The sequence below is a fragment of the Dysidea avara genome, chromosome 3 (assembly GCF_963678975.1).
Source record: "Dysidea avara chromosome 3, odDysAvar1.4, whole genome shotgun sequence".
NCBI lineage: Eukaryota > Metazoa > Porifera > Demospongiae > Dictyoceratida > Dysideidae > Dysidea > Dysidea avara.
In genome coordinates this window covers 18896306-18918644 of record NC_089274.1, presented here as the reverse complement: position 1 = coordinate 18918644, position 22339 = coordinate 18896306, and the positions used below count along the sequence as shown (strand labels likewise).

Here is a 22339-nt window from a genome sequence, read left to right as displayed (position 1 = left end):
AGCTGAGCTCTTTACAAAATGGTTTCTTTGTAGCTGAACTCTCTACAAGGTAACTTCTTCTAACTGATCTTTCTACAGGGCAATTTGTTTGTGGCAGAATTTTATACAGGGTGATTTCTTTGCAGCTGAACTCTCTACATCGTGGTTTCTTTGTAGCTGAACTCTCTACAAGGTAACTTCTTCTAGCTGATCTCTCTACAGGGTGATTTGTTTGTAGCTGAACGATCTACAAGGTAATTTCTTCTAGCTGATCTCTCTACAGGGAGATCTGTTTGTAGCTGAACTATCTACAAGGTAACTTCTTCTAACTGATCTTTCTACAGGGCAATTTGTTTGTGGCTGCATTTTCTACAGGGTGATTTCTTTGCAGCTGAACTCTCTACATGGTGGTTTCTTTGTAGCTGAACTCTCTACAAGGTAATTTCTTCTAGCTGATCTCTCTACAGGGAGATCTGTTTGTAGCTGAACTATCTACAAGGTAACTTCTTCTAACTGATCTTTCTACAGGGCAATTTGTTTGTGGCTGCATTTTCTACAGGGTGATTTCTTTGCAGCTGAACTCTCTACATGGTGGTTTCTTTGTAGCTGAACTCTCTACAAGGTAATTTCTTCTAGCTGATCTCTCTACAGGGAGATCTGTTTGTAGCTGAACTATCTACAAGGTAACTTCTTCTAACTGATCTTTCTACAGGGCAATTTGTTTGTGGCAGAATTTTATACAGGGTGATTTCTTTGCAGCTGAACTCTCTACATGGTGGTTTCTTTGTAGCTGAACTCTCTACAAGGTAACTTCTTCTAGCTGATCTCTCTAAAGGGAGATTTATTTGTAGCTGAACTCTCTACATGATGGTTTCTTTGTAGCTGAACTCTCTACAAGGTAACTTCTTCTAGCTGATCTCTCTAAAGGGAGATTTGTTTGTAGCTGAACTCTCTACATGATGGTTTCTTTGTAGCTGAACTCTCTGCAAGGTAACTTCTTCTATTGATCTATCCACAGAGCGATTTGTTTGTAGCTGAACTCTCTACATGGTGGTTTCTTTGTAGCTGAACTCTACAAGGTGATTTTTTTCTAGCTGAACTATCCCTTTCCATAGTTGCATGAACTCCCTACAAGGTAACTTCTTCTAGCTGATCTCTCTACAAGGTGACTTGTGTGTAGCTGATCTCTATACAGGTTTCTTATTTCTAGCTGATCTCTTGAATTCTCTTCAGGGTGACTGCTCTATTAGGATGACTGCTCTATTAGAGTATCTCGATCTCGCACTTGCTGCACCAAGTTGGATTTCGTGTTATAACTCCGTGGCTTTAAGTCTGATTCTTCTACACCATTGATGAGCCTTTCTAAGATGATTACTCCATCTGTACAACGATTTTCAAAGCATTACCCCAAGCGGTTTATCTGGTAGGCGTGGCAAGCAGTCGTATTTTTTATTAGCTAATCTCGATTGCGTAATTGTTACACACTGTTGGTTTTTTCGTTGTATCTTCCTGTTTTTTAGCTCGATTTCTTTCAAACCACAAAAGGTTTGAGGTTCAATAGTTACCCTATTCACCCACCGATTTTCAGCTTCTTCCCATATGCGGTTTACCCTGTAGGCGTGACAACATATTGGTGTTATTTTTCGTGAATAATCGCTCATAACTCTTTGCCTGTTTATCGTATTCCAGCCAAAGTTGGATGCGCCTTTATATCCCCCTTCTGTGTGCCAAATTTCAAGGCAATCGGATATGGATTTCGAGTTTTATAGCAGTTTTTGTAAGTGTGCGACAAGAAAAAGAAAAATAAGAAGAAAAAAAAACCGAAGAAACTGAGCCAATTTTTGAAGTCGCATATCTCGGGAACGCGTGAAGCGATTTCGCTCAAATTTGGAATGTGGAGTGCTGCAGTTGGAGGGCATGTCCACAGCAAAAATCGTCTTGTTTCATCAAGGAAGCACAGAGCTACGGAGGTGCGAAAATTGCGTTTTCTTTCTTCCTGTCAATATACTCACGGGTGTTACGCGCCGGCTTCTTGGGCCGCACGACACACTACCGTGTGTCTTGATTCAGGGGCGGATCCAGGGGGGGGCACAGGGGGCACGTGCCCCCCCCCCCCCCCCCCCCTTAAAAAAATGTATATAAGATCGAGATACTCTAATAGAGCAGTCAATCACTCTAATAAAGCAGTCACAGTGTTCATTGGGAAGTGTAGCTTACTTAGGAAGGTATAAATAGGATTTTATTTTACATAACATACGTGATATAATATATTTGGTAAAGGATAACTAGCTATTATTGTTGTGACCTTTTTTTTTTTTTTTTTTTGCTCTTCAACTTTTTTCAGCAAGGTGCCCCCCCTCTTTCCAGACTCTGGATCCGCCCCTGTGATTATGCAGTTCTATGATTAGAACGGCTTACCTATTTATGTTGTGAATAGTACTTCTATTAATAATTTATAGATCATAGTTATTTACTTGATTCTATTGTATAACTCAAGGTATAAAGGTTGTATTTTTATAATTAACAATCTGTCAAATAAATAACCATAGCTATATAGACATCATGTAGCCACTGCAAACACCCAAATAGCTATATAGGTACATAGGTTACATGTACACTGCATCTGGCACACTTACCGGAACACACAATCCTTAACCACCACAACAGACACTTCTTCAATCACTATGGGCACTGGACAGCTATTAAATATCAACTGCTACCAACGCAACGTCCGATATTGGCTTGAAAATATTTCTCAGCTCATCGAGGTTAGATGTGCTAGCAGTGCAATCTATGTCCACTGCTCCAGCCACACCCACAATCATCACACCTCCGCCAGTTCCCAGTTTTAATTGCATCATCTTTACCACATCTAGTGTGTACGCCCCGCCTGTCAGTGATAGTTGAATACACCTATTGGTAGTTTCATCGTCAGCAGTGAAAAATGTCGCGTTGTTCATAAAGTCATCCAGTTCCGCTTGATTTTCAACGTGTACAACCCAGTTTGACGTTGAACTTACGTCATTACAATCAAGCGAAGTGATTCTCTTGATGAGAAACAAGAATACGCACCACCACAAGATCGACATTTTTCCGGGGGTTCCGAGTTTAGCGCACTAAACGTGTAGCCACTGGCGCCAGGATGTATGCGCATGCGCATACGCACGCAGTTGATTTACCATAGCTGGAAGTACTGCGGTTTTCCAAGTTCTTGCAATGCAAAGCGTCATGCGCTATACAAGTATGTGCGTGCGCAGTTGTTCAACAGCGGATTTTCAGTGACGACTACTGACTCACAGGACTTTAAATAGAGATTTCCAACTAAATTAAATAATTAACATTCCATGCATTCATTGGTATGACAAATATTGTGTTATTTTTCAGGGTCATTTTAGTACAAACCCCACCTCAATTGGTGGTTCCTATCAAAAGATATAAGCAAAAGAAGTTGACAGTGTGATGATTTTTGTGTACAGTATTTTCAATGCTTTTTACATACATCACATGGCACCAAACACAATATTCAAAGTTTCATAAATCTAGATAGGAAACTAATAATGACATGAAATTTTCACCACATAACTATTTTATGGAGAACAGCATATGAGCTAGGTAAAACCTCTCAAGAGTGACCACTTCTTTGTAGACTGACCACTCAGAATAATACATGAATAAAGCAAGTGATTCACAAATAAAACTGTGTAATGTGTAACACTAAGTATACACAGGTACCCAATGCATTTTCAAGGATAACTAACTAGAAAAATCAGTAACATTATATAACATGGTAAGCAATGGCATCAGAAATCACAATTAACAAATACTTCAGAAACATGACAATCAGGTAACAAAATGTAAGAGAAATATTATTATTAAAATAGATTTGTTTGGACACTGCTCAGCTTTATTTGTCACATTGTGAGCACTAAGGATAATAATTATTATATAACACAATGACATCACTATATACTACAAAGAGAAATTATCAATAGTTTCTGACCAAAATTACAAACACTGAAGCTGCCATAAAATGGATCAAAACAGTAGTAAATACATCAGAATATAACATCAGGTAAGTGTGGAGCCATGTAAGGCTGGTATCACATGCCAGTATCCACTTTTGAAAAGATTATGCTCAACCTTGAACCTTCTATTGCAATTCCGCGCAAGACAACAAACTGCTCACCTTCAAACTATACTTGCATCGATGCAGAGGGATGCCTTGAAGTCCAGGGTGATTGTAATGCTGAATTCTGAACAATGTTAGATGGCGATTTACCTTTAAAAGGGCCATATTTTCGTCGTAATCCAACGTCAATCGTCCTCCAATCAAAAAACACACGGCATAATCGAAATCAGCATATACGGTTTGCCCAGGAACACTTTCTTCGTCCTCATCTGCCATAGATTCACGCGGAAACACTCGGAAACTTTGGCTATCACCGGTGCCGTATTCTTCCAATTAGAATTACGTACGCAATTATTTGTATGGGATTCCTATGGGGATATTTATTTCTCAAACTTTGATTTGACATATTTCAATAAATACCGCATGGATTTTAATCCAGTAAAGTGCATTACGAAGTACGAAACACTGACTACCATTAACTGGAACGGCAGCTTGTGAAACATTTATTGAAGGTGTGTAATTTAAGTAGCAAAAATATGTGTGAAAAATTGGTTGGTTGGAAATCGCTACTTTAAACATGCTTACGCATACAACGACAACTACAGAACATTATACAGGTGTAGTTACTTACATTTAAAGAACTGCGCATACTGACACAATATTAGCGCATGACGCTTTGCATTGCAAGGACTTGGAAAACCGCAGTAACGTGATCCGCAAAACACATAGTACAAAAAACAATACACACACACACACACACACACACAAAACAACATTTAGCTAAATACAAAGTTAACAAAAAACAAACAAACGAAAACAGCTATGCATCAGTTAAACAGCTAAGAATAAAAGTTAATTCAATCAAAAATAATTCTTTACATTAAGCTTACATGCAAAATAGCGTCACTACAATACAGTATGGTAGTACTGTACTACTGTATAGTAGGGATCATGAAGGTGCGCACTTTCCTTTACATGATATATCCAAAAATCAGCTTTACTTTTCTTCATGACAGCTTGGCAGTATACTGGTTAGACATGCATGATCTGGCCCAAATAAATTCTAAATAATTTATGTAACTGAATATATTTATACTCACTGACTAACTAACTGATGCCTCAGCCAAGCATGACTGTACTATATACACTGTTAAAACAGGGGAGTAACAGTAACTATGGGAGTAAAATATTTTACTCTAAAAGGGGAGTTCGGATTACTAGGAGAGTAACAGTAACCCACTAAGGGTAAAGAGAACTCCAAGTAAGTGAAAGCACCAAACTGAAGAGTTCCCATTACCAGCTAGCTAGTAACTAAGGTGAACTCAGTGAGCCTGTATATCATATATAGCTAGCTACTGAGGCCACGTGACATAGCTGAACTAAATGATGAGCCATTTATAGCTGTCTCACTATGATATTTTCTCCATTAATTAGCCAGTTCAATTCTAGCCACTCAATGTAAAAAGGAAAGTAATTATTTAGGTTTCCTTTTCAATGACAGCTATTTACTGACTCATGTTTTATTTTACAGACTGACCAAGACATAGTGAAGGAAACAGACAGTACGAAAGCAGGAGGACGAATTGTTACTCAAGAGTCTAGAATATTTTGAAATACGCATGTATAATTATTAAATACCATTTCTATTACAAGCGCATTATTTAGAGTGAAGAGTATTACCATAGAAACGGCTTCTTTAACAACAGAACCGTGTTGAGTAGTTGAAAGCGGTTTGTTTCTCTGAGGAATTGTAGTGTTTAAAAGGTGATACTAAAGTGTTTACTTGTTCGTGAATAATTACTGGACGTTCACTATCTCGTTCATTCTTTCTTCAGGCACGTTTGAGCTCATATCTGAGTCAGTCGTCTCGTGTGACACGCCGGGTTTATTAAACTGGATCCAACGGAAGTCACCACTGCTCGTGAGGGTTTAGGCGCCTTATCGTGACACAGCAGAAATAGTTCAAGACTCAGGGAAAGAGAATAAAATTCGGCGGACTCAGCCGTATCACTGACGAGTACGTACAGTATTCAGCCCACTCACCGCTAGCTACTAGTATTCAGTGTGTAAGAAGTTGAAGACTTGAGGGGGGAGAGGAAAGCCACCTAGCTTAAACACGGCGTACATGTCATGTCCGTCTGCTTTCAGTTGACGTTAGCAGCCGAACACAATGATATTGCTGGTAAGGTCAGTAGCCTGTATCATTGTCAGTGTCTTTGCATAATTACATGCAGATTCACTGGAATTAACTAGTAAGATATATCCTCTGCAGTTAACAAGAATCTTTATGATACAATGTACATTGTGTGTCTTCAACTTCATCAACTTTCCGAGTTATTCTTGACCTGTAAGGAGATAATGTTTATAGTTACGTAAGCACATATTTACTTTTTTAGCACGGATATCTCAATGTCACTGAGAACATAGAATTTAAACAACATCCAGTAAGTGTGCTAACATACAGTGACTGTGCATCAATTTGTACACATATATTACAGGTGCCACAAGAAATCAGTGAACAAGTAGACAAACAAATTGATGAACTCCAGGTAGCAAAAATGTGCTGTTTTGCATGATAGCAACTGTGGTTATTTTAGTTTGCACTACCAATGCTGCTGGTCTGGCAGAATTGTTTTTACAACTTTGTTGGCAACTGCGTGTGATGTACCTTCAGCCATACAGGTAACAAGTGTGTGATTGTTGAATATTTCTTTACTGTACTGCTATTTACTACAGCTGATAACATGTCATGTGACAGGCAGTAACTCCAGTGAAGTGTCGTTTGCTGATGATGAAATGAAGCCTTGCTACTGATCTCTTGAGTGACTTTCCAATATTATAAAGCTGGATATTGTAAACATTTTGTTACAGTTTTGCTGTATGTCTTTAACATCATTTGAGATTTTATACAGAGTCATTTGTAGAATTTCATGGAGTAAAGGAAACACCTTGCATGCTTATGTGAACTCTCCTAGAGTAACTAAAACTCCCTACAATAGATTTTTCAAAGGGTTCCTGTTACTCCTTTGCAGGGTGTTAGTTACTCTCCACAAAAATATAGGGGTGTTAAATCCTCCCTACACTGGGAACTCTCCTAGGGGAGTAACAGTTACTCCTTATTTTTAACAGTGTATACTGGTGATATACAGGCTCAATTTTTTTTGCTGTTTGATGCTGCTTAGACTGGAGAAGCCTACTATATAGCATGCATGGCATCATGGACTTACCTTTGTCCTCTTTTGTGTCCCATTCCTAGCTACAGATGCTGACTGATTTACAGGTAGCATGTTGATGACTATCATGTTTTATGTAGTGGACATCGTCCATATATATATAGAAGCACTTTTTGTACTGTTCTTTGTTTTCAACGCTGCATGTGTAGTTGTGTACATAACTAAAAACGAATTAAGTGAAGTCACGGCCACTTCATTGTTCAGTAATTGGGGCTTGTTCAGACTGAAAATTAATTTTAGAATTCACTCCACACTCTTATACTACTATAAGGCATGATAGAAAGAAACGATGGCTACGGTGGTGTTCTTATAGGAATACGTAATGACCTTAATGTTATTGAAAGTTTGTGATCTTGTTGTGTGTAAAATCTTACTCCCTAATAATGTAGATCCAATTTTATTTATGTGCAGTCTGCAGAGCACCCAACTCAGATCTAGCTCATTTTGAAGTTGTGATTTCGACACTTACCGACATTGCTCAAAACAAGAGCCCGACATAGGTGCTGCAATGCACCTTGCTGCACTTATGGATTCCTGCTGGCACCATCCATGTATTCTTTGATGTGATATGACAGATAATTCACTACTCATAACTCTATGTTACACAAAGTAAGCAAACAAACATGAAAATATGAAACATGGGCAATGTTGCAAATAGCTATAGCTAGCAGTGGACACTTTCAGTCATGATTCAATCGACATGGCCATATAACAAGCTATAAGACTGAAATTAAATGTTCACTACTATATCTACAGGTGTAGCTGTCTCCATGACTGAGCTTATTTTTCTCTGTATATACTTGTATTATAGTGGTGTTATATATCTCTAGCCACACAATCGCCATGACAGTGCCATTATCCTCAGGATGGAGTGCATATAGTTAGCTACATTGAGTACATATAGAAATTAGATGGTAAATTAATTGTGTACTTCTGGCTTTCACGTTTGGCGAAGGGATTGCACAAAGTGGAACAGTTTGCAAAGTAGAAGTGTTAGCCACCTAACTTTACTATAATATAAAGTACTACACCATCCTTACCATTCAACTTCCCCTAGGCTGTAGTATTACACCTAGCTCCACAGCATGCATATCCAACTAGCCTTTTTCAAAAGTACAGATATATGTTACCCCAGTCCCCAAAACAACTGCTTGCCAACAGAGTTTCTTCCCCTGCACCAGCGGTGGAGGAAGTAGTTGATATGAGAGGGCCCAGACTTATTTCTGTAGTTTGGTAAGGTGAGACAAAAAAAAAAAAAAAAAAAAAAGGTCACAACCAACTGACAAGAACTTTCCACCTCACCAGCTACCATTTCTATAGCTGATAAACTACATAAAAATCCTTACATAGCTCGCTACACACTGACTACTTTATTAGAGTGACTGCTCTATTAGAGTATCTCGATCTTTATCACGGTTTTCAGCCCCACTCCAAGAAAGATAATTTCGATGTGATATCATTCTGAGGGGGGGCTTCAGCCCCCTAGCCCCCCCTTTCCGCCGCCTATGCCCTTCACTGTCAAGCAATGGAACAGCCTCCCAGATCACATCATTGAAGCAGAAACTTTAATAATGACAATATGACATACTCAACTTATATTTGACTTATTTGATTTTTATCAATCCTGCATGTGGATGTTGTCTTTTCATGCAGTTTCTAATAATCACTATATATACAGATACCTTTAGTTATGTTAAAAACATGCACAAATTCTGTACATCATCTATATTTAGTGCACCATGCAAACTAAAAATTAAAAAGACTGGTAATTTTGTAAAGCTGGTAGGATTATAGATACATTTGTTTGTGTGGCCCTATAGAGCTAATGGAAACACACAAATGGTGAAACTTTTTGACTCAGATGTTTATTTTTATTTATTTATTTATTTATTTTTATTTTGATACTTTTTAATGCAGTTCAGGACTGCATTAAAGGTCAGTGGGTATAACAGATACCCACTTCCAAAGAAGCATACATATACAATACAATGTTTGTAACCATAGATAATATATATTGCTTATGTTATAAGGGAGTCAAGAATCTCAGAGTCTGCTTTGTAAACCTGCATAGCTATTAAATTGAAAATGAAATCAAATCAAAAAATCATGCAGTTTCATGATTTTTGATATTGCACTACATAGTTATCTATTTTGTGACATGCAATATATGAACCAGGAAAAATATAAAAACTCATCAACTATACATACAGCTATATAGCTATATATACTCAATGCAGAGAATGCCACAAAACCATGAAGCCATGCATGCATGTCAATAGCTATATTGCATTAGGTGATGATCCCATGCACTGACACAAAGATGCTTACTACAGCAGAACATGTATATATGCAGCCAAGCAAGTGTTTTAAATTGCTTTACTATTTCCTGTATCTGCTGAAGAGTTTATCTGAAAACCTGAACATGCAACACTTCATTTGGTAAACAAATTAATTTTGGTGAAGTCTAGCAAAAGTAGAATATAAACCAGCTTTTGTCAGACTTCATTGCTATGGGCTATTGCTAGCTGTCCCTGTATGTATTTTCCTGTAGATACGTGATGTTTTGTAGCCTCACTTCCTTATAAAGGCATCAGAGTATTTAATTTTCAAGGGAGAGTCGACAATACCCAAACCAGTCTGCATCATGTGCATAAATGAGTGATATAGACTAAGTTAACCTTGTATAAATTGTTGCCTATTATAAATAAGCTGAAGATTAAAGATGAGCGCGGCTATATGCATGCAAACTAAGTATATAGTCTCTATCAGCGGCGGAGGAAGTAGTTGATATGAGGGGGGGCTCCGCTGGGCTGACCCAGACTTATTTCTATAGTTTGGTAAGGTGAGACCAAAAAAAAAGGTCACAACCAATTGACAAGAGTTTTCCACCTCACCAGCTACCATTTCTATAGCTGATAAACTACATAAAAATCCTTACATATAGCCGGCTCGCTACACACTGACTACTTTATTAGAGTGACTGCTCTATTAGAGTATCTCTATCTTTATCACGGTTTTCAGCCCCACTCCAAGAAAGATAATTTCGGTGTGATATCATTCTGAGGGGGGGCTAAGCCCCCCTCAGCAGACCGAGGGGGGGGGCTTCAGCCCTCTAGCCCCCCCTTTCCGCCGCCTATGGTCTCTATAGCACAGACTTACGTAGGTGATGTTCCAACCACACATGTACTGAGTTGCCCAAAGAAACATTAACTATATATAGTACGTTCGCGTTGAGCTGAATCCTGAGTTGTTGATTAAGAAGCCATACAAGATCAAAGGCTTTAAACATAATGTTTATGACGCATTTATTCGTAAGCCCATGTTACGGGCGCGCACTTAATTGTTGAGAATATGTCGTCCAGTGTACCGTCAGCGAGTGCGGAGCGAAACCCTTTTGGGAAGACGTTAAACAGCCAAACGAAGTATCTACTTATGAAACTATGGGAGTACTTTAAGCAAGAAGCGAAGAAATGTAAAATTTCTATCAACATCACGGAGAGAATCTCGAAGGCCACCGGCATTGTATCATGCCTTCTTTGCTGGGTTTTGGCATACATTACGCCACGCAGGGATTTCAAGGACATCCATTAGAATGGAGCACCGCAAGAAAGGCGATTTATTTACGCCAAGAAAAGGTACAAAATGCACTTTGCACAAGCCCGCTCAATTCTTTATCGTCAGGTACAAATGTCCACGAGTCCTTGTTGATACAGACAGTTTTAACCCAGATACTATCAGACAAGATCCATTCATTGTACGGAAGGGAGGAAATCTATCGCTCTCAAAGATTTTGGTAAGTTAAATTTTGAAACCTGGAACTTTGTCACTTACTCCGTCTTAGGCCAACTTAAGAATGATGGTGTTTTCTCTGGGGGTAGAACATTGCTTTAAAGAGTGTTGAGTGATATGGGATTTAAGTACAAGACGATTAATGACAAGAGGTTAGCATTGCAACTGTTTGTGCTTTAATTTCACTACACTTATATGCAGGGTATGCTATGAGCAGCCCTGCATAGTCCATCAGTATCATAAATATTAAAGACGAACGAGGTGCAACAGAACTGAAGGAAGACCAGTTGTGTATTTGGATGAGACTTGGGTAATGAAGAACTTCTAGAGCAATTCCTCATCCAAATCAGCAGTCATAGTGAAGATGGTGATGGTGGTATTAATGAATTGTCCACTAGCAGCAGCGGGTCCAAGTCTTCTTTTGGGCTTACTTCATCTGATGTAAGATTGTTTGATATTTGCAGCATTGGTGTTATAACTTGATTTTGTTCCCCAGGAGTCATCAGGTAGCTGGGATTAAACTCTGTGAAGTACATAAAAATACAGATGAAGTACGTGTAAGTGTGTGCACTTTAATAAAAAATATCATTGCTTTATTGTGCTATCCGAAGTTGAACATACCATCCCTTGTATATTAAATCAGTGCAGGAGTGTTTGGAAGTCACTACAGGTACTATCAGCCCAAATTCATACAAACAGTATTATTTCATTTGTTGAAACTTTTAGAGTTTTTTGGGAATGTAACTTCAAAAACAAAATGCTGGCTGGAAAAACTGTGTACATGTGTGGCGAAGTGATGAGAAAAGTATTAAAATGACAAATTGACTAAATGGGAACAGAAGACGATAGTCAGCTGTGGTGAATGTGAAGTAAAATACATGTTGTTTGGCTCACTTGCAGGAACACCAATGCTACATAACGGATTTTGAGCTGTTATATGGTTTTTTTCTCTTTTGAGGCTGAAGAAGTTTTTACCTGAATATAAGCAGGCCACTTATCTTCTAAATACAGTGCAACAGTGGCCCCAGCTCTTCTACTTATGCAACTCTGTTTTACACACACAACATCTGTTTTATTTTTCTTGTAAAAGTGTATTACAGCCTCTTACATAAGGGATGGTGAAATCATGCGTGTTGAGGGCGGGTATGTGACGTCTGGCTTCGCCACAAACATGTGTCAACATGACCATCAAAGGGCCGCGCTTTAGAGGCTTCCCCATTGAAAATGTATGGCGAAACTTTACAGTGCCATAACGGGAGTGTCTTACATTCGAATGAAGCGCTTTTAATATATTTTTAGCGGATCGAGAAGCGCTACGTATCGAGCTATACAGGAGCCCCATGCGATGTAGCAATCGTAAGTTATTAATCGTTTTTGAGGGTTCAGCTCAACGCGAACGTACTATAGGCTATAGCTCTCTGCATGCTGTTATATAGCCATTCCAAAGATACGCGCATAAAACAGTGGCTTTCGCACCATCGAGCGTGACGCATAACCATTGATGATGCGTCAACGTGACGGCTCCATTGCACGTGACTTGCAACAGAAGCTCAAGCATTTCCGCGTAGCTGACTTGGTATCACTATAAAGCGATCTGTCCGAGCTCCGAGGATCAGTCAGAAGTCAAGTTGTTATCGTGAGCAGCAGGAGGTGCAGCATTTTGTGGCTATAAATCAACATGATGAGCAGAGGCACTAGCGAGAGTCTGGAAGTCCCTAGCCTTCCGGATCAGTCTTTAAGAAACCAGAGCATTATTAGTTTGGATGGGTTTAGACCTCCTTCTCCTCTTCCTTTTCATGGCTTTATGGCAGAGCAAGAAATGTTGTATGAGTTAGCTGAAACAATTCAGATAGACGGAACAAAGGTAGCTATATTTGCAAAATCGTAGCTATACGTATATAACTAACTAACTAGCTAACTAACTGAAGGTTTTGAATGACGCCCAGACCACCTTTTTTCTCTTTTGTGTGGGGGGCGGAGGCTTCCCAAAGAACTGCTGCGAGTGGTTTCCCTCCCGACCCAGACTGACTTTCATTGCAGTTTAATGTATACATGAATACATGAAAGGTAATTAGATATATGCTTCTGGTTCCCTTCCTGGTCATTTTATTTTATTGAATGAATTGCGCAATCACCATGTATATGATATCAATTGAAAGGCTTCCATTTCCATATATTGTACTCTTTCCTTGTAAAGATGTGCTAACCTCATACATTACCTTTGTTTTTCCCTATAATTCCATGTACTGCTATGTCAAATGTAATGCATCAAAAAGTCAGTTGCAAACTAATTTTTTAAAAAATCCTGGTAACCTGGTCAATTTTGGGGAATTGGTATAGGACCTGCAGAAACATATAATTAATTTTGCACAGCCTTATGTGTTTTTCATCAATTTGCCATGCCCACACAGTGTTAATTTACTATCCTGGTCACAGCTCGTTTATGTAGCTAGTTTTTATGTGTCTCATTATTCAATAACATGATGGTTCATCTCTCTCACTAACTAACTAACTACTACATTGCATGTGTTTGTGGGACTGTCAAAAACAGGTCACATGTGACCTAAGTAATCACATAGCTTTGCTCGCTATTGCATATGCAGCACTGGAAACTTTGTGTAGGCAGCCATCTATGGAGATATGCAAAGAATCCAAGAAATTTTGAGAGCCATTAAGAAGCACTCTTGTGACTACCTCATTGATCTAGCTACTGAAGATGAAGGCTACAATATGCTCCATTATGCTGTCTGCTATAAGAGGCTACCAATCATCCAATACCTTATTAACAGTGGAGCCAGTGAGTGATCAAATATAGCTACACATAGCTGTACAAATATTTACATGGCTGCAATATTTATGCACACATTTCCTGCAAAGAAAGTTTACAGACTACTCAGTGGAGCTTCCTATACATACCTGCTATTATACAAATAGCTTCATGAGAATGCAATATTCATAATAAACACATTATGCAGCTCTTTGCTTTCTAAAACAATTGAGATCATTTAAGATTCCGATTGCAGGGTGAGTGAATTTGGGTGAGTAGTTATCCCCATAATGTAAGTTAAAATCCAGCTAGGTATATAGCAGTATACGTACATACATGCAAATGTGACATGCCGTGAGAGTAGAGGGTATTCATATAATGTACATCAGTGACTGTGCAAAGGACTGGTAGTCATATTGCAGATGTTTATGCTGTTACACAGTACCACACAGAAGACATTGTAGTGCATAGCTACATAGCTGTTATGTTCCCACATGTAACTTATGGATGAGAATTTCCTTGTATACAGTTAAGAAGTATGTATGTATGTATGTCCTTACTATGTCACTATATGTCTGTCTGCCACTTATAAGGTTTCTGGTATGCATGTTATGTGGTCTCTGTTGACAGACTTTAGTGGTAGCTATTGCTACAATAAAACTCTTACAGGGTTTTGAATTATTAACGTAAACATGTCTCCTTAGCTTATGTGCAAGTATCTTCTCTATGAACTTATGCCTTAATGTCAGGACTAGATGTAAGGTTTAGATACAGACTGTGTGTGTGATGTATACATAAGATAGATAAAAGCTATCTAATACTTTTTTGGTACACTCATTTCTTGTATATTTTACTAAGATCCTGAATGCACTACTAAAGATGATGACCATGATACTCCACTCATGTTAGCAATGCGATACTATGGTTCCTACAATGAAAAGCATCGTGAAGTAGCCAGCACACTTGAAAGAGGTCAAACCAGTAATCAGGTGGTAGAGTTCCTCTTGAAAAAGGCTAATGTAAACACTCATAATGCATCAGGTACAACACCACTTTCCTTAGCCGTGCAAAAGCAATATGAAATTGTTGTAAGAATGCTTCTTGAAAACCCTAACACTGAAGTTAACAAACAAAATCGCCAGGGTTACACTCCCCTTCATTATGCATGTGCTGGTGAGAACACAAATATCATCACTATGCTGCTGGAAAAAAATGCAGATCTCTTCTGTAAAACTGAGAAGGGGTTTATACCACTACATATCGCTTGCCGGAAAGGGTGTGTGGAAGCCCTTGAGCACCTTATCCAAAAATGTCCAGAAGAAACCAGACAAAATATGCTGGGGGCAGAAGACAACTTGGGTAACACACCACTGCTGCTAGCAAAAGAGGCTTCAACTACTGAAGCATTTGACCTCCTCCAAACAACATATAAACTTGACATATACGCCAAAAATAACAACGGAGATGGTATTTTTCACAAATTTGCCAAAGACGATGATGGAGTTTTAAATGCTCAACTGTTGGATGAAGATGAATGTGTGATAATGTTGGATGAAAGCAACCACAAAAGAGATACACCACTTCATGTGGCATGTCAATTGGGTTACTGGCAAAGTGTTGTACTGTTCATTGAGAAGTATGTCACCTCATTGTAAATACTAATAGTGTGCTGTTCATGTAAGGTCAACTCCAGGAATTTTGGTGACAGGTTTTCTGTTGCTGGGGTCTAGGGTTATGTTACCCTAGAACATTTTTGGACATTTTTGAAATTAGCTCTGTATTCTGAGGTTGAATTTGGTAACAAGTTTCACCAAAAAATACAACTAAAGCTGACATTTTAAATGTATGTTAGGAATCAAATCGATAGGCTGCTTATGCTGTAGCTTCTGCTGGCATAGCATTAAGAACAGGGAAAAGAGTTAAGAGGTGAAGTTACGCAAAGTTTGATACATACAATAGACTGATTTTTTCCAGGGGATCTGGGGACATGCCCTCGGGAAAAATTTCAGGTATCAAACACACTGAGGTATTTTAGTCTATTTTTACTGTGTTGGTAAAGGTCAACTCAGGGGTGGATCCAGGGGGTTTCAAAGAGTTCCATGGAACCCCCCTTTTGAAAGAGCCTCTCTTACTCGAGATACTCTAATAGAGCAGTCAAATCGAGATACTCTAATAGGGCAGTCACAGTAGTTTTTTGAGGAGCAGTGTAGCAAGCTATGTATCTAGTTATAAATAAGGAAATATAGTTGGTGAGGGCATCTATGGTGAGGGGTAGCTATTGTCAGCAGGTGATGACCCTTTTTTTTTTTTTTGGTCTTCAACTTACAACTAGGCTGAAGTTGCAATTCCAATGTGGAACCCCCCTTTTTAAAAGTCTGGATCGGCACCTGCAACTATGCAACTTTTTAAAAAAGAATGACTGTTCTATAAGTGCATTTGATTGCTCTATTAAAGTATTTTGATCTGAACCTTTGATACCTTTGAAAATTGTCTGAATATACTTGACCAGTTCTGAAAACCTCAGAAACTCCCCTGGATTTACCCCTACAGAAATTATAGATTGGCATTGTTGGCTTCAGTAATTCCATGCCTTTAGCATCAAGTTCAATAGATCTATAGGATTTTTAAAGGGGTTTTTGAAAATTAATTTAGCTAGTGTAGATACAAATAAGTAGGAGTCTGAAGGTGTACTGCCAGAAACTTGAAGATTTTATTCAAACCATAGAAGCTCTGAGGTTGAATTTTTGGCTGCTTTTTTAGTTAACAATCATGGTTAATCCAATGCTATAAACTGGAAAATATACAAGCTAAATATAGAATAAAAGTTGTGATTAAGCTGTAGCCTTGATTCCTTCATTAGATTGGAGTAGTTACTTGACTGCTCTATTAGAGTATCTCAAATTTTAAATGCAGTGGAAGGTGAAAAGTGTTTAGTTATATGTACTTGCATGCATGTTACTGAAACACAGTGGCATATAGTTTTTTTTTTGCTATTGTAAATGCCAACAAGTTAGACTGCTACTGAACTGAATTCAAAAGGGGTGTCTGTCAACCCACCTATAGATCCATCACTGATTAGTTCAAGCTATTTTAAAGCCTTCAGAAATTGTAAAAATCTTAGAAGTTACACCCCAGATGTCTTTGAAATTCCACTGCATAGTCCCTCCACACTGCAGCATTTATTTAAACTACATATGCCAGCTCCAGAATCACCACTGTACCTACATTGAATGTGCATCAGCTCAATGCATATAACTCACTATATGTTAATTTATTTAATATAGAGGTGCTAGTCATATAGTGAAGAATGTGGCTGGCAACACACCTCTAATGACAGCCATTATTGCTGGAAATGTAGAGGTCTTGCTGCATATGTTGAAGGCAATTATTAAAACTGAGCATGTATCAATCAGAGATATTTTGTCTCTGGATGCCAAGAACAACAAAAAGATTTTTACATGGGCAATTGAAACAAACCATGCTATTCTCATTGATGTGAGCATTACTACATTTATGATATCAATAGTATTATCAGCTGTTTACATGATACTATACTAGGCTGTGATCCAGATCGATGTGAATCTTTCAACAGAAAATGACCCTGAAAGTGGAAAATCATTACTACACATTGCAGCAGCCTCAGGAGCATTATCTATCATTAACGTATGTTCTGTGACATATTTGCTTCTATCTATTCACACTTATACTTGTCAGGTTCTGCTGTGTAACAAACATGTCGTAGAGCAACTACAGCATACTAACTGTGATGGGAAGACGCCTCTAATGCTTGCTGCTCAAAATGGCCATTTAGAGTAAGGACTTTATACTAAATGAGTACATAAGTACTGACCCAATTATTGTGTGATATAATCAGCATATACGTGCAGTTGCAATTTCTACACAGATATCATGAACCACAGTAGGGGTTCATAATAGAGATCACCTATGCTTTTGCCAAAATAACTCACCTAAATCACCTTCAAAAACTCCTCCAACCACAAGAGTAACCTTAGGAGTTAGTTTGCAAGTACTTTAGGTTCACTAGTAAATATCAAGACAAAAAGTACCAAAAAGTTTATTTTAAAAAACTTGAAGAGCCTTCATATCATTTTTTCCACAGGGCAACAAGAAATGAAAATCAGGGAATATTTTGGGAATAAATCTCCTTTCTATGTCTTTCTCCATGTCCATAACCTATTAACTGCATATTACCATGATAACCTCCACTTTGAGTTCTGGCTGGTTTAATTTTAGAAATTGATCTGAGTAGCAAGCCACAAAAATGTGTATATATGTGTTAATATTTGGATCACATTAACCACAGTTCTCACAACAGCAACAATGTTGTTGCCTAACCACTGACTCTGCTTGACTTGTGAATACTAAGAGCTGTATATACACGCCATAACACACACATCACTGACCACAGTATATGCTAAACAGTGCCTGTATAGTTAGATATATATATATATATAGATCAATGCTGTAAAGTAGCATAATTGTTTAATTGTAAAGAGACAACACACCAGTGTTAGATAACTATTAATGATGATAGAGTTGAAAGCTAATTACTAAATAGTTCTTTGCAACTTAATGATTGACATGTTTAGTACTTTTTAACATCAAGCACCACAGGCATACATTCCAAGTGTAAGGCTTAATGGGCTTGATGTGTTCCATCATAGTTCTAGAATGTGTTAACATGCTGACTTGCTATTATGTAGGCAGTGTAAATGGGGAGTGCATGGCTCTCCACTTTCCTTGGACAATGCTGCAAAAAAAAATCAATATACTCTAATAGAGCAGTTAACCACTTTAATAGACAATCATTTTTTTTTCAAAATGTAAGTGGCTTAGTTAATTTGCAAATTGAGTAAAATCATTTTTAAACACTCTCTCAGAACTTCCAAAGTATGATTTTTTCTGGGGGAAAGCCGCTAGACCCCCAATATCTGCTGTATATGCTTCAAACTCCATTGCATATATTTCATTGTCAAAGTTGGCTCCCTCACTCTTTGACTTGCTCTACTGCCTCTGACTGTATTCATTTCTTTATTTTCTTTTTACATATAGGTGTGTGAAGGCCCTACACTACCCTGATAGTGCTATTAAGTTGGATATTGATGATACTGATGGTCATGTTGATTATAACCTGAATTTAGTAGACAATGATGGATACACTGCACTTCATCTTGCTAGTCTCAATGGACACTTACAAGTTGTGAATTATCTGTGTACAAGTGGGGCTGAGTTGGAAGCATGGTAAGTTTAGTTTAGAATGCATAGTAAGCATGCTACAAATTTTATAATTTTTAGTGAATGTGAAGTTGGGACGCCTCTAGCTTGTGCTGCTGACCAGGGGCATGTAAAGGTCATTAACTTCCTCCTAGCACAGGATGCAGAAGTCAATGGTGGTTACGTCAAAGTGCAAGTATGCAATTTAGTAACTTGTATTTAATGGGACATCATTCATTTCTATATTTTCCAGACTACACCACTGATTTTAGCTTCAAAAAGTGGACATGAAAAATGTGTACAAGTGTTTTTGCAACATCCTCACATTGATGTTACTCTTCAGAATAAAGATGGACATAATTGTTTAGCAGCAGCAGCCAATCGTGGCCACTTGTAAGTAACTTTATGATGTGGGATATGTTTAGCATTTATTTATACAGGCAAGCTGCTTTAGCAATTGTGAATAGTTGTCACTGGCGAGATGCACTCACCGGGTGTGATAAGTTTGGGGCAACACCACTGAGACTGCTTGTGAAATATCTTCCTGGTAATACCAAACATTAGTCATTGTTTACTAAACTACATGGCATGGCATCCAATAGATGCTGCTGAAGTTGTGCTATATCACTGTATCCAGAGGATAAAGGATGAGAAGGGACAGGACACTGCTTTGGATATGTCATATGAGTTTTTAGATGATTTTGAAGATCCAGTAGAAACTGGCATCCGTGGATTCTACAATTCAATGTTTGGGACAACTCCTAATTATGGGACATTAGGGCTCCATACACTACCAGAACCAGCAAAGTGGACTGATAGGAAGGCACCAAAATACTTTGATAAAAATAACCATGTGCTCAGTTGGATGGTAAACCATGGCTTGTTCTGTTTTAAATATTACACAAATCTTGCTGTATAGGTGAAATATGAGCGCACTAATTTACTTCAACACCCAGTCACTCATGAGTTGGTGTCTTACAAATGGAGAGCATATGCCATGCCTGCATTCTTCATCAACTTGGCCATCTACTTGGTGTTTTTGGCTTTTCTTACAGCATTTGTGATTGTGTTGCCTTTACCAAGTGAAGACACTTGTGATGGAGAGCAAGGGCCACAGTGTGATGAAGGTAAACAAGTATATATATATATATTTACTAAACAACTAAGACAAGAAAGGTTTATGCATTAGGAAATTTGTCAAGCAAATCTTTCATTAAAGTAACTTACAACTGAACTGCCAGATATTCTCTTATGCTTTGTGCATAATAGTAGTGTGTGTGTGTGTGTGTGTGTGTGTGTGTGTGTGTGTGTGTGTGTGTGTGTGTGTGTGTGTGTGTGTGTGTGTGTGTGTGTGTGTGTGTGTGTGTGTGTGTGTGTGTGTGTGTGTACATAAGTTAATGTTCATTACAAAGCAATTTACTGCTATAATATGTTTAACAGAGTCTGACAGTGATCAAGTGTTTTTACGATTTGCTGCTACATTATTGTTGGCCTATTGTGGTGTCCGCACTGTGACTGAAATAATAGAGTTTATTAGCAGAGGAAGGCATTACTTGGGGGAACCAGAGAATTACCTAGAAATAATACTAATTGGCAGTACTGTCACGGTTGCTGTTGTTGGACATGCAGAAAAGTGTTTCTGTCTAGAGAGTTATGCTTGGCAGTTTGGTGCTTTAGCTGTATTCCTAGGATGGATTGATTTAGTGATGTATTTGAGGAAACTACCCATAACTGGAATTCCCATTAATATGCTTCAATCTGTCATATGGACATTTTTGAAGTTGATTTATTTGCCAGCAATTTTAATTGTTGCTTTTGCATTGCCATTTTACATGTTGTTTGCCAGAGTAAGTTTTGATTAACATATAGGATAGCAAAACAAACCTTGTTTTATCATGATCTTTATTTTTCAGGATGACGTTGATACCTCTTTTCACAACCCAGCACTAGCTTTAATGAAATCATTAGTCATGTCTTCTGGTGAAATGGAGTATGAACAAGTATTCAGGTTTAGAGATAGTCAAAATGACGCTGCACTTGGATCAATAAATTTTCCTCTTCTGTCCAATATCCTATGGGTAGTGTTTGTGATACTAATGCCAATATTGTTCATCAACTTGCTGGTTAGTTTTGGTTGGTGCATTTAGTAGCTGCTAATATCACTATTTCTATATGTGTGCAGATTGGCCTTGCTGTTGGTGACACACAAAAGGTGGAGGAAAAAGCTACGTTGACATATTTAAGCTTGCAGGTACATATATACTAGCATATGCTGCAACAGCATATAACATATATATACACTAGTGTATCCCACAATATATTATACCATACCACGGATAGTGGGACTCACATCTGCTGCTGTTTACAGGTCAATTTAGCTTTAGAAGTTGAAAAAAAGCTTCCATGGATAAGACGAAGACTAAAGAAAACTTGTCAAAGAATAGAGAGGTACCAAGTGCTCCCTTTTTATAGGAGATGGTACCAGGCAACATACACTACACTATTTGGGAAGTCCTACAGTCAACTAGTAAAGGAAGTAAACCAACTAAACACTGAAGAAAAGCTAAGCATCTTGCTGCAAGGAAAAGAGGTTAGTACTTGAGTGATATATTGATAAATCACCAGATGCCAGTATATTTGCTCTAATTACTTTATGTAGGCACTGGAGCCAATTGATGATGTTAAAGCACAAGTTCTGCTTAACACAAATGCTGTGATGCAAATCAAAACCATAGTTGATCAGCTGGTTAAAGAATCTGCTGAAGCTAAGAAGAGGGATCAGGAGTTGCTGAGTGCTATTAAAGAGCTCAAACAAGATGTTAAGAAGAAGGTAACATCAAGACATCGTCCCAGAGTAGCATCAGATAAAATAAGAGAGTTTGTGGTAAAGTTTGAAGGGAGTACTGGTGATCAAAGTGAAGCTTGAGATTAATAGTAGATATTATACCCTTTTGCTGTTGTAACATGCTAAGTTGCTAAGTCACATACATATAATTTTGCATTAGATCACATGTATTATAATGTTTAGGGCTGATGTCTGTAGTGTAGATGGAATTTGAGTATATATAGTCCGTGTGTGTGTGTGTTTGAGCTTCCTTGAGCAAGAAACTTTACTCACATCGCTCTAGTCCACCCAGCTGTTTAAATGAGGACCTGCATGGTGGCCTGGTGTCAACTGGGGAAGCAGCCCACCCAGACTGCTTTTAT

General features: G+C 38.2%; 1 protein-coding gene and 1 long non-coding RNA gene across 6 annotated transcripts; both read left to right on the top strand.

Annotated features, from left to right (window-relative positions):
• Positions 1-4524: 4524 nt before the first annotated feature.
• On the top strand, positions 4525-7021 carry LOC136249951 (uncharacterized). 5 transcript variants are annotated; one of them, XR_010698400.1, is made up of 8 exons: positions 4525-4620; positions 5640-5872; positions 5944-6295; positions 6343-6455; positions 6505-6552; positions 6607-6657; positions 6706-6790; positions 6845-7021. It is a non-coding gene; the product is annotated as an uncharacterized lncRNA (long non-coding RNA). The 5 variants fall into 5 exon arrangements; XR_010698402.1 differs by having other exon boundaries at positions 4526-4620; positions 5944-6290; positions 6381-6455; XR_010698401.1 differs by having other exon boundaries at positions 4526-4620; positions 6381-6455.
• Positions 7022-12699: 5678 nt separating this feature from the next.
• Positions 12700-22245, top strand: LOC136249941 (transient receptor potential cation channel subfamily A member 1 homolog). Its single transcript, XM_066042079.1, has 17 exons — positions 12700-12994; positions 13753-13927; positions 14756-15533; positions 17182-17392; positions 17456-17560; positions 17612-17709; positions 18971-19159; positions 19214-19328; positions 19386-19525; positions 19573-19679; positions 19735-20000; positions 20052-20259; positions 20573-20979; positions 21046-21255; positions 21315-21383; positions 21501-21722; positions 21792-22245. The coding sequence occupies exons 1-17, from the start codon at positions 12809-12811 to the stop codon at positions 22056-22058; spliced, it is 3753 nt and encodes a 1250-aa protein (XP_065898151.1). The 5' UTR covers positions 12700-12808; the 3' UTR covers positions 22059-22245.
• Positions 22246-22339: the final 94 nt, after the last annotated feature.

Coding starts and splice junctions, on each gene's coding strand:
- LOC136249941 (XM_066042079.1), top strand. CDS start 12,809: ATGATGAGCAGAGGCACTAGCGAGAGTCTGGAAGTCCCTAGCCTTCCG. Junction 13,928..14,755: donor CCTTATTAACAGTGGAGCCA/GTGAGTGATCAA, acceptor TATTTTACTAAG/ATCCTGAATGCACTACTAAA. Junction 17,393..17,455: donor ACCATGCTATTCTCATTGAT/GTGAGCATTACT, acceptor ATACTATACTAG/GCTGTGATCCAGATCGATGT.